Source organism: Choloepus didactylus, chromosome 8, assembly GCF_015220235.1.
Source record: "Choloepus didactylus isolate mChoDid1 chromosome 8, mChoDid1.pri, whole genome shotgun sequence".
Classification (NCBI taxonomy): Eukaryota; Metazoa; Chordata; class Mammalia; order Pilosa; family Megalonychidae; genus Choloepus; species Choloepus didactylus.
This window is the reverse complement of record NC_051314.1, coordinates 36,252,410-36,265,290: the sequence shown is the minus strand read 5'-3', so window position 1 is coordinate 36,265,290 and position 12,881 is coordinate 36,252,410. Positions and strand designations below refer to the sequence as shown.

The following is a 12,881-nucleotide window of genomic DNA, read 5'->3' as shown; positions in this document are numbered from 1 at the left end:
AAGGGTCCAAGGTAAGGGGGTACCTTCACTGAAGGATGGCCAGTGGTGTCTGGAAAACCTCTATTAGCTTGGAAGGCACGTGGCTGGTGTCTGCTCTGGAGTTCTGGTTTCAGAATGGCTTTCTCCCACAATGTTCCTCTCAAGGTGTCTTCTTGCTCCTGGGTTGTGTTCTCCAAAATGTCTCTGTAAGCTGTAGCTCCTCCAAAATGTCACTCTCAGTTGCTCTTAGGGCTGTTGTCCTCTCTTTGCTTCTCAGGAACACAAGATTGCTTTCAAAGGCCATCTCCAAAATATCTCTCTAAGCTGCAGCTCCTCTCTCAGCTCCTGTGCTTTCCTTAAAGTGTCTCTCTTGGCTGTAGCAAGCTCTCTCCTTCTGTCTGAGCTTATATAGTGCTCTGCTAAATGAATCAAGGCCCACACTGAATGGGCAGGGCCACACCTCCATGGAAATTATCTAATCAGAGTTATCATCTACAGTTGGGTGGGTTGCATCTCCATGGAAACACTCAATCAAAGAATTACAATCTAATCAACACTAATATGTCTGCCCACACAAGACTGCATCAAAGATAATGGCGTTTTGGGGGACATAATACATTCAAACTGGCACACCCAGTAAACCCTTCATTGAATAGAATGTTCAGAAGTTTGCTAAATCACACTCTTATGGGAAACCTTCCATCTTTCTCACTCTGCTGCCCCCTTTTTTGTTTAGGACTCTGGGCATAATATATTTATCACATCCTATTCAAAGTACAAACAACTTTGTGACTAACTAAGTAAATGGAAGAGAAGATTGCTAAGAGACTTTAAATATAAACTATAATCAGAGTGAAAACAAAACTACAGGCAGATTTTGATTCTGTGGGAATGTTTTTGTCATTGAGAATTTGGGAAAAAGACCCCTGTCACTTAGCTTCTCCTTTCCTTGACAGGAACCCAGCCCCAAGGCTGATGGGAAGTCAGGACTAATCAGTTTTTACCTAGTCCAGGCCCTGAAGGAGCAGTGAGTCCTCAAATAGGTTAATTTGCCCCTGGATAATTGAAAACTGACTATGTATACTTTTCCTGCTAGATTGTAAATTTCTACTGTATCTACTTTACTTTGGTGTCCTCAGTGCCTCTTTTTTTTTTTTTTTAAGTGAAAGGGATAGATTTTATTTTTTTTTAAAAAAAGCCCTTTGAGGACTACAAATTACAAAGTAAAAGCAGATCACAATGTAAAAACCTAGTGAATAACATTTTGCCTGTGCACGAAAACTATCAAAGTTATTCATTTAACGAATTCATCCCATTTACAATGTTATCAGTTATAATGCTTTTTTTCATATGGTTTCTTTATCTTTATTTCCAATTATATTACACATTATTTCCTCAAAACAAATTTTTAATTTTGAAGTCTAAATTCTTGGTTCATAAGGATGACACCTTAGAAAGGGGTAATTTCCACTCAGTCTCTGGTGGCATTATTCCAGGTTAGTTTCTTTCACTAATCAGAACACCTTCAAAATGTTTATCTTTAAAACGAAGTCTTTCCACCAAAAATGTGGCCACATTTTGTTCTCTAATGACTGTGTACACAGATAGGTCCCAGCAAGAAAGAAAGATGAAAATTAAAGGCAGCCATTAAAATAAATGGGTCAATCATATAGGAGTAATGTTTGGCTCATGGCAATTAAAAAATGGCAGCTAGGGAATGTTAATAGCCTGATGCTCAAATCGTTACTGAATATGTTAAGAGAATGAAGCCTGTCCGGTATGACCAAGTGGGAATGTATCATTATCACTGCACTTCATTCTTCATAACAAATACTCTAAGTCAGTAAGAAATGTGAGTTATATTTCATCCCACTTAGAACAGTTTTTACTTGGTATAGTACCTCAGTCATTTCCTTTACTTACCTTCCTGTTTGAATCTTGTCCTATCAATCCTATTAAGTCTATTATGAGCATAAATACTTTGAATGACAAGACATTTCCTTTAATGGTTGTCTGAAAGGATATCTATTTGTTTTGAATGGAGCTATATTAACTGAATACAAAAGTTTCTCAATGGGAAAAATCTCAACTTTCTTCTTCCCATCATCTCTGCTGTATATAATTTTCCAAAGACATCACTTTCAAGTTTGTTCTTCATGGCGTCACTAAGGAATGAAAACCAGAGAGCAAACAACTGAGCTTAAAATGCAAGAAAATATGTCAACGTGCAACAATGGTCTGAATACTCAGGATTCAAGTTAATGAATTCAGTTATTGTGTATGAGATTTTCATTGATGAATAGGGCTCTGAGCATAAAATATGCCACTTCTTCATTTCACATCAAATTATCACACAATCGCTTTTTGAGACTTTGGATACTTTTACAGTTTAATTTGCAAACAGAATCTTTATAACAAATTGTTTTTAACCAGATAATATCTTGAAAACTGTTTATATAGAAAACCCAGGGAATAAAGTAAACTGCTCACTGTGGAAGGCCTTAAATTACATTATTACAGTAGAAAATACAGGAAGTAGGAGATAATTGAAAAGACAAATGCAACATTAGATTCAAATCTAGAGCTCCTGTAGGTAGTTAAAACATGGTTTTAGAAACTAAACCCAACATTTTCAGTAACCATAGAAACAGTTAAAATTTGCTGTGAAAGCAGCCCTTATATCATGCTTGATATTGGGAGGTAGGAAGATGTAAGAACCAGAACAAGTGAGACATGGCATTATATCTATAACTCCTGTTTGCTTTACTGAGGGTGTAGTTTCAAAATTCAGTCACCTTGTTCAGCTTCAGACTCATATTCATCCTCAGCATTTTTGAGCCTTCTACATACTTTTTCATTTGCTCAAGGAAGACACTTTTCTCCTTTGCAACATGGGTATCTTTTTACCACTTCAGAATGGGCTCTTCACTCAGGACTTCAGCTTTATAAAAAAGCATCACTATTTTCTGGGAGGCTTTCATAAAATGAATGTTGTCATAACAATACTCCTGAATCTTCAGTAACAGTCAGCTCAGACTGACCTTTAGTAGTAAAGGCAGCAAGTAGAGGGCTATATTGCTTCAAGTGCTCAATGGTTTGCTCTGCTGCAAGCTCCTCTTTTTTGTTCCATTCCACAGTGCTCATTACAATGACAACTTGTTCTGGGATGTTTGTTTCTTTTCATCTCCTCCTTGACATATAAAATGATATCCTTAAATGGATCACCACATGACATCTATTCTTGAAGTTCTTTCTGGAGCTTTTTACAAGCTCCTATGGTTTGCTGATTCTGAACATACTCAGAAAGCTCTTTCAAGCCTGCCTCAGTAAAATACTTTGTGAAGTGTTCGATGCTTTGCTTATTGGCAGAAAAAAGTTCCATCAGTCTGTTATCCATGTTGACTTTCCAAAGACTTGCAGCTACTGCACTGATATATTTTTCGTTTATCCGTGATTTAAAGAGCTTTACAGCTAAAGCTGCTGAGACCCCTTCTTTAACCAAATTCTCATTATAAAGGCTATTAAGAATGAATGCATTAAGTGTCCTGTTAGCCAGGAGAACACCAGTTTGTTCCTTTCTGACTCTGAAAAACCCTTTAAGAACAACAGCAGCTTTTTAACTTCATCTTCAAAACCTTTCTCCAGTTATTTGTAGCACCTCATTAACTTGTTAAAAACCTGAGTAAACGCTTGCATGGTCTCTAGGTCTTCTTGTGTTGCGAACATGCAGACATCTGTACGCATCATGTCATCTGCCAGTGTACCACCTGGGGCCAGCATCCACCAGCCACCAGAATGTCAAAGAGTGTTTCTGCATATCGGCAATAATCAAGTTTTGCTCCAGAAGCATCAGGAAACTTTGCTGCTGTTTCCAAACCAATACCAGTTTCAGTTATTCCTTGATAATACAGTCCTGAAACTGAGTAGGGTCAAACGTCTCTTTTTCATCTCTTTTCCTAGCTTTGAAATGCTGGCCTGATAGCACTGGCCTTTGCTGCTTTTGAGTATTCATAAAAGACACCTGAATTTAAGGCAAAGAGTAAAGAGCCAGAAATCTCCTCAGTGCCTCTTACATATGATAGGGGATAAGTGATTATTGAGCTGATTTGAATGGGGTTGGAGTAATTGTCAAAATATCTAGTTAACTAAGAATTAGGTTACTCCAGAAACTCTTTCCATTATTACTAGGTTATTCTAATTCTCAAAGACTATACCCAGCTTCTTGTGTTCTGAAGTCCCTTTTCTGCACAATTCCTATTATTACTTTTATTATTGGAGGATATTTTATAAGAAAAAAGACATTAAGATTGAAGGCAAACCAAAACCATGATTAAGGGGGGGAGTCCAGTAAGCAAAAATAAAAAGATCTCCCTGTATTTCTAGAGTGAACATATAAAAGTTTCTCAAAGCTGTGTAAGCACAGGCAGTAGAGAGAGCTGTGAAGGGTGGGCCAGCTCTGCTCCCATGCTGTGCTGGGTTATGGGAGCAACTATGTCTGCCCCAGGCCTTGCTTGACCAATTATGGATCATTTAAGACTCATTTCTTACTTGGGTTTCTTTGCTTAGTTTGGCTTACCTTCCTTTCCACTCACATACCTGGGCTCACATCTCCCTGATTAGATTAGAAAGTGATTCCAGACTTCCCCTCAAACTCGGCGTTTGGATGTGGGTTTGCACTTGGGTTCAGTATGAGTATCGAGAAGTGTTATTTCTGTTCGGCGCCAATCTGTCCCGGCCACGGCATGATGTTCGTCCACAATGATTGTAAGGTGTTCAGTCTGTAAATCCAAATGTAAAAAAAAAAAACTTTCCCAAATATACAGTCAACATGGGAATGTAGAGCATTTTATAGTTTTTAAAGCACATTAAACCATTTGATCCTTACAACAGTTTTGAATTTGGTAGGCCTCCTGGTATCATCCTCTTCATGAAGGTGAAAGAACATGAATTCTCAGGCCGTCAGAAACTTACTCAGGGCCGTATATCGGATAAATGAGAGCTGTGACCAAAACCTAGGTCTTCCTGTTTTAGTCCAGTACATTTTCTGCTGTATTTCCTTTCCTGTGGTAATACAAAATATTGGGAATTTTAAGATTAATTGGGACTGCTCTCAGCTTTTATGGATTTTATCAAAATGCCGTTAAACATATGTATGTAATAAGAATAGCCCATAAATTATGAAGAGCTAACTCTCATTGAAATTCTTTTTTGCTTTGGGTTGATTGGTATTAGCTTTTCTTAGTCTATATTTAGAACTTCTGATACTTCCTATACTTAGAATTTTTTTGTTGGTAAAATCTCAGGTAATGAGTTTATCCAGTGTTAATTATGCAGAAGTTAACATGGTAGAATCAGTTTGGTCACTTTTTTATTAGTGGTTCTCTTGAATTTTCCCTTCTGTCTCTATATGGAACACTTCATTCTATCTCTCCTGCCTCTGCCACCCAACCCTCTTTCTTTCAATAAACATGTACATCACGAAGGGTTATGTTCAAAGAGTACAAACTTCTTTTGTTATTAACCTAATCCATACATAAATAGTAAGAGCTCAGCAATGTCAAACAAGAAAATGAAGTGTGTATATATATATATATATGTATATATGTGTGTATATATATAAAGGATTTTACATTATCTTCTAACTTGTCTTACTGAATGTTCCTCTGTATTAGAACAAATAATTGAGAATTAATAAATCTTTTAAGAAGTGAGGTTAAATTTCTAATTCTTTGTATTTTGTTATCTTACATCAATAGAATTTTGGGGATGACATTTTGCTGAACAATCTTCCGCATGATAATAATGAATTTTGTTAAGGGACTTTTTTGTATTGGGTTAAGAATTTATATTCAGACCCCTAAATATATGCAGTCCTGGGGAGAGGAAAGATATACCAAGATGGAAAACAGACACACATAAATAACTGATGCAGATAAAAGATAAGGACTACAAAGGTGTAGCAATTTCATGTGAAGTGTTGGTTGGGGGACGGATAAAGTAGACAACTCTTTTCCTTGTGATACAGCTTGGGGGGGAGAGTAAAAAACATTGCGTGGAATAGTAGCATTTGATTTGAAGGATGAGTGGTACTCAAACAAAGTGGGGTGACATTCCATTCCGAGCACATGGAGATAGGAAGGGCAGGGTATGTTATAGTTCTGTGCAGCAGGAACCAGAGGCTCTGTCAGGAGAAGATGATCCTTAGCTTTAGCCAAGATATATTGAGAACTTGCTTAAAAATAAAAATTGCTAAATTTGAATTTTTTCTTTATATTTAAAAGAACACCCTCTCTCTGAACATAGGAGAACCTTTCACAGACATTTTTTAAAGTAATTTTGGCTCTTGAATTTTCTGATATTCTGAAAAAGGAAAATATGCTTTGAAATATGAGCATTTGGATTAAGAAAATTAATTGTAAACAAGTTATTTTGTATTTCGTCACCTACAACACTTATGAACTATGCACTGCAACCACACTACATTTTTCTTGTACTTTCTTAACTACTCTGGTCCTGGGTGCCTGTTACTACCTCTGCAGGAAATATTGCATTCACCACTTGTCAACTCCTACTTCCTCATGCTTCTGAACAATTTACACATCATCTGCTTTGGAAAGGCTTTCTCTGTCCTCGCCAGTTGTGGTTGCTTGTTCTGTGCTTCTCTCTTGGTGCCTGCCCATCATAACAATTTTATCCTCTAGATTGAAATTATTTGTTTACTTGTCTCTCCATACTGGAAGACTGTATGCTCTTTGAGGTCAGGGACCAGGTCTTAGTTTGTAGTTGATCCCCAGCCCCTATTACAGGCCCAGTTCACAACAAACACAGTAAATATTGCTGAATGAGTGAAACTAGCTTTACATTTATGTGAGAACATGTGGTGAAGTTTACTAAATCCATTTTACTGTTTGGGGTCTTTGCAGATGGAGCTTTATATCGCGTTTGTCATAAATCTACGTATTCTTCTCTTCCAGATGACTATAATTGGTATGTATTAAAATTCAATTGGAAAAATAACAGTCTGTTAGCTGTATCTGAAATGATTTAATTTGATTTCTTGTTTTGGAGTTTTCTGCTTTCTTTCTTGATTATTCCTTTAATTTTGTTTTTAAAAATAATTTCAATGATCTTATTTACCCTGGGTTTATAAACATTTTAAATAAAAATCATTATCATTGTGTTTCAGTGAATACTTAATTGTTGTAGGACAGACTTGCTGTTAGAAGTGCTATTTTTTCTTTCTGAAATGTGCTTTAGCTTTTTGGAAAAGTTAATTAGTTTTTACGGTTTTGTTTTAGGGTTCATGTCTATTAGAGAAAGCAGTTCTTTAGCTTATCTTTTGTTTGACATTGAATAATCCTAAATTACAGATATTTAATTCAACCACCATTTATTTGGTTCTTTTTCAATTCCAGTCATTATGCTAAGAACTAGGAGTAACATACGAATAAGACGATGTCTTTTTTTTCTGTAGCAGAATCTGATATGCAGAAAATGCAACATATTTTCTTAAGCTATGTTGTTTTTATTGCACATGTTAGTAAAATTTATTTTCTTTCCTCTTGACACTAGTTTTGAGTTCTACATGTATATTTAGTGGTGTTCTAGTTTGCTAATGCTGCTGGAATGCAAAATACCAGAGACGGATTCGCTTTTATAAAAGGGGGTTTATTTGGTTACACAGTTACAGTCTTAAGGCCATAAAATGTCCAAGGTAACACAGCAATCGGGTACCTTCACTGGAGGATGGCCAGTGGTGTCTGGAAAACCTCTGTTAACTGGGAAGGCACGTGGCTGGCATCTGCTCCAAAGTTCTGGTTTCAAAATGGCTTTCTCCCAGGATGTTCCTCTCTAGGCTGCAGTTCCTCAAAAATGTCACTCTTAGTTGCACTTGGAGTATTTGTCCTCTCTTAGCTTCTCCGGAGCAAGAGTCTACTTTAAACAGCCATCTTCAAACTGTCTCTCATCTGCAGGTCCTGTGCTTTCTTCAAAGTGTCCCTCTTGACTGTAGCTCCTCTTCAAAATGTCACTCTCAGCTGCACTGATTTCCTTCTGTTTGTTAGCTCATTTGTATGGCTCCAGTGATCAAGGCCCACCCTGAATGGGTGGGGCCACTCCTCCATGGAAATTATCTCATCAGAGTTATCACCTATAGTTGGGTGGGGCACATTTCCATGCAAACAACCTAATCCAAAGTTCCAACTTAATCCCCACTAATATGTCTGCCCCACAAGATTGCATCAAAGAATATGGCTTTTTCTGGGGGACATAATACATTCAAACTGGCACAAGTGGGTACTAAGATAAACAGTGACAAAATTGGACTTTTTGAACCTGATAAGATTGAGTCCTGTAAGTGTTTTGCATTATGTAAAACTCCATCTTTACCAAAAGTCATTTGATTGGTTAAATGTTCATTGTAGCCATGTTACGGTATTCAGTCTTAAAATAATGTTGAAACAACCTAATGCCTTGTCCTTTGTTAGCTCAAATATACTCTGTAGTTTAATTGCCAGTCTAGTTCAAATCTGATTGGTGTTGAAATCCTAGAAACTTAAATTTTACAGAATCTAGTGAATATATAATTTCAGTAAAAGCTGGAATGTATATTGTAATGTATATGAGTCCAAGTACAATAGTACTTGCAGGTTTTTGAAAAACAGGAGGAATGGAATCCAGCCAGATCATTTATGGAAGAAGTATTTAGAGGACTGTTGCCTAAAATATGTTCTTCCTGGGAGCTATTAATGGAGGGAAGGGTTAAACACGCAACAATTCACAAATTTTTTGACCACAGAACCCTTTTTGTAGGTGGCTTCTCACAGTTCTTCTGTTCTGCCAGAGGCACTTGGAGAAATGTTGGTTAGAAAAATTGCTCAGTTACAGTCTTTATGAATGGAAATTCAGATGATTCTTAACCTGGAAGATTATTTGCTTTGTTTATCTTCAGCTTTAATAGTTCAACTTTTGAAAATTGTTATCTTTAATAACTCAACTTTTTTGAATCAATACCTTGCAACTTTTTTGAAGGTATTTTTTAGACAAGTAAAAGAAGTTCTAATAATAGTGACTCATAAACATGAAGTCTCTTCCAAAGATGTTGGATAGATTAAAATCATAAATAATTTGAAGAATAATTGAGATAAAATTGTGGATGGTGCATTTAAAGGTTTATATGATGGTCTGAGTTGTCCCCTGTATATGGGTATTGGGATTGCCAGTTCAGCGATGTAGCATCTTGTCTGTAGGAATTTGTGATTAATTAATTTTAGCTCTAAAAATAAGTATTCTGCCTTGAATACAATATAATACTGTTTCTAAAACATTCTTTTTTAGCAAAGTAGAGCTTGCTTTGACATCCAATGGCAGGACGATAGTATGCTACCATCCCTCTGTGGATATTCCATATGAACACACAAAAGTATGTATGAGAAAATCTCTTGTAGGTTTTAATTTGCTGTCAGAAATGTTCATGCTTGCTTACAGTATCCAAACAGAAGGGAGTTGTTTAATTTCCTTTATTGACTTTTTCATTTTACTGTTTCCATTTTTTTCCTTCTCTTTTTCATCTCTTTTTAAAAGCTTTGCTTAGTATATGAAGTGAACTATTTAAGCACAAATATGAGCATTATTTTTCTGGTCCAAAATATTTGGTAGATTTCTTGACTGTGCATCATACAAATATAAGCTTATAAAATGCATTAACCCATTATATCCCATATTATAATCTAGTAAATTATGGAAAAACAAATCTTTGGGAAATGTGTAGAAAAATTGGCCTATATCATTGATTTTGGGCCTGTAAACCCTCCAGCTTACACTTCCATTATTACTTTGTGATATATCTCCTGTTCTGTGCTTTATCCCTATTCAGTACTGCCAGGTCATTTCTCAGCATTTCTCAGATTCTTATCCCTATATGGCTTTTTTTTTTTTAAGCAGTTTTATTGAGATATATTCATGTATCACTTATAAAAGGTTTTTATACCCCTGAATCTGATCCTTCTCCTACCCTTTCCCAACTCTTAAAATTTTTCACTGTACCTTTTGGAACTTACTGTAATTATCAGTAAAATCTCTAATAACCTTAACCTCTTCTAGAATGTTGCCTTTACTTTCTGGCTCTAACAGAAACCTAGATATACCCAGGAGACATTATTTTCCCAGCAGTCCTCTTAAGTAGTTGCTATTGTCTTATCACTGGGCCTAGAGGAGGGGTAGTATCCCTGTAGTTCCTCATTGTCACTTCCAGACCATGTTCTCTTTTCCCTGACAATTTCTAGATTTGTAGCTTGTATCATCAAACTATACCATCTACTGTATTTTTGTTGCTATCATCTACCAACCCTCAGGTCACTTCTCCACCAACCTTCCATTCTTCCTTGAAGATTTTAGGCTTACTTTCCTGTTCTCCAATGCTGTTTCTCTCCTAATTCTTTGTTATTTCAATATCCATGTAGATGATCTGTCTAATACTCTGGACCCTCACTTTTTTTTTTTGAGTAATGAAAATGTTCTAAAACTGATTGTGGTGATGAATACCTCTCACTTTTTACTCTTTCTGTACTTCAGTCACCCACTCCACAGTCATAACTGGAGATGTTGTTATTACCAATAACTGTTCCTCCTTTGTCCCAATCTAAATTTCAAGAATTCTGCTAGCTAACTACCAATTTCCTCTGGTTTTCCCAAGTCCAAGAATTAGGACCTTCACCCACTGATCCAAACACTTTTTCAGATTCCCTCATCTATCTCATATGTCCTCACTTCTCTCCTTACCCATTGTAGATTCCATGGTCCATCTGATCCTTCTCCTACCTTTTCCCAACTCTTAAAATTTTTCACTGTACCTTTTGGAACTTACTGTAATTATAAACACTAATTTGCATACATGTAGTAGTTGTTAATAATAGTGTGTGTATATTAAGATTATAAATTCAGATTTTCATTGTATTGTAGAACACACATACAGAATTCTTAAAGCAAGGCAATGTTATATTCTTGTGTTTATGTTACATACATTGTTATTTAATATTTAAAATACAGATAACCTGACCCTCCAAGACAGTGATTCTTAAAAGCTTTAATGAGCTTCCATTACCAACAGGAATATGTTGTATCACTCAGGTATATTGGAAAGGAGATGAAATTTTTAGTAACTAAGTCTTTGGCAAACTAATTACTAAAGTTACCATAAACTCTCATTTGATGGCATTTCTGTCACCTGAAATGAAAACATTGAAATTTTTCCTGCTTCCATTGGTTATAAGAAAGGTCATTTATGAAATTATGTTTTTCATTATATCGCATGTTAATGATATACATGGAAAGGATTAAAATAACTTTTAAGTTAAAAAATAATGGACACAATTTATACTTTTGGGAAATAGAAACTAATGTCTTTATTATTTGGAAAAAAAGAACTAAACTATTAAGAACTTTATCATTGGGGAAAAAAATCCCAAAATTTTCTGCAAAAATAAAAATGTTTCTGATTTTTTAATGAATTCTGCAAATAAGTGAAACTCTGTTCTGATAACCTGTTTACCCGTCTTCAAGTACTGTAATGAATTACTAAGTATGGTACTTGTTTTATTGTAAATTCAATCAGATGCTGGCTAATATTTCTACGGTTTGATACTGCTCATTATTGATTATTTTATAGCCGATCCCTCATCCAGATCCTGTGCATAATAACGAAGAAACACATGACCAAATGCTGAAAACCAGATTAGAGGTAAAAGATGAACATCTTGAGCAAGGACCCATGATAGAACAACTTAGCAAAATGTTCTTTACTACTAAACACCGTTGGTATCCTCATGGACAGTAAGTTCTATTTTTTTTTCTTCATCTCCCACTGGATACACTAAAGAAGCCCATAACTTTCCTTGCATTAACAATTTTCTGAAGTGGTATTTGGCAAGTGGAAGTTAACAGGCAATACAGTCACCTATTATTTTGCACTTTTAAATCTGCATATACTATAGCTAAAATGAAATATGACTTCTTTTTTCCTTTATTTTAATGGGGGAATTTAACCAAAGCTTCCAGTGAATTTTGCAAGAATTCTTGCAATGTTTTTACGTTCTGTAATAGTAGACACTTAGTGTATTGTTTTTAATTCATCCTCCACATAAATAATTGATTTTTCTTCAACTGTTTTTCAGGTTTTTTTGACACGTTTGAATTGTTGCCAAAAAAAATTGGGGTATAGCAAATGATTGGGCAACATATGTTATTCTCAGTTCCTTTGGAAACAGCAAATCCCCTTCTGTTTGCAAGGACTCATTGATTCTTACCCCGTCTCTGACTCTGACTTTAGTTTCTTCTCTTGTTCTTCTTTCTTTTATATCTTTCTTCTACCCTAACCAAACTATGAGGTGGGTTTTGTTTATATTTGTTTGTTTGAGTGAACTTTGCTCTTATTCATTTGTATAACCCATTATCTAGCACTGGACTAGTGCATAGGCATTCAGTATGTATATGGAATTAATGACTAGCTGCCTTATTAGGTGCTGGGAATACAGTGATCAAAAATTCATTCCCTGTTTGCAAGTTGTTTATAGACTAGGGGGAAGATAGTAAACAGTTATAACTGAGTGTGACTGAACTTTAAAGATGGTAAGGAGTTAGCCAAGGAGAATCGGGAATGGCTACATAGGCAGAGAAAACAGCATGTCAGATTAAGCCTGTTAGGAAATTTGCAATTTGTTCAGATTGAATGGAACCCAGAATAAGAGGAGGGAATGTAGGAAGGGTCTCACAAAGTGTCTTATATTCTGCCAAGGAGTTTAGATTTTATTTTCATTGTCAAATTTTAAGGTGTGAACTTACATATCCAAAGTTTATGCATTAGAAAATCATTAAAGAGACTGTATTTAGGATGGATGATGTATGGA

General features: G+C 35.7%; 1 protein-coding gene and 1 pseudogene across 3 annotated transcripts in view; one reads left to right on the top strand and one right to left on the bottom strand.

Moving 5' to 3' along the window:
* Positions 1-12,881, top strand: part of MRPL42 (mitochondrial ribosomal protein L42) — a 36,270-nt gene that overhangs the window by 2,944 nt on the left and 20,445 nt on the right. For all 3 annotated transcript variants that reach the window (XM_037847208.1, XM_037847207.1, XM_037847209.1), the window contains exons 3-5: positions 6,903-6,966; positions 9,316-9,400; positions 11,645-11,808. In XM_037847208.1, coding sequence (XP_037703136.1) covers positions 6,903-6,966; positions 9,316-9,400; positions 11,645-11,808 — 313 coding nt within the window. The remainder of the gene's footprint in view (positions 1-6,902; positions 6,967-9,315; positions 9,401-11,644; positions 11,809-12,881) is intronic.
* LOC119542448 lies at positions 2,767-3,991 on the bottom strand (annotated as a pseudogene).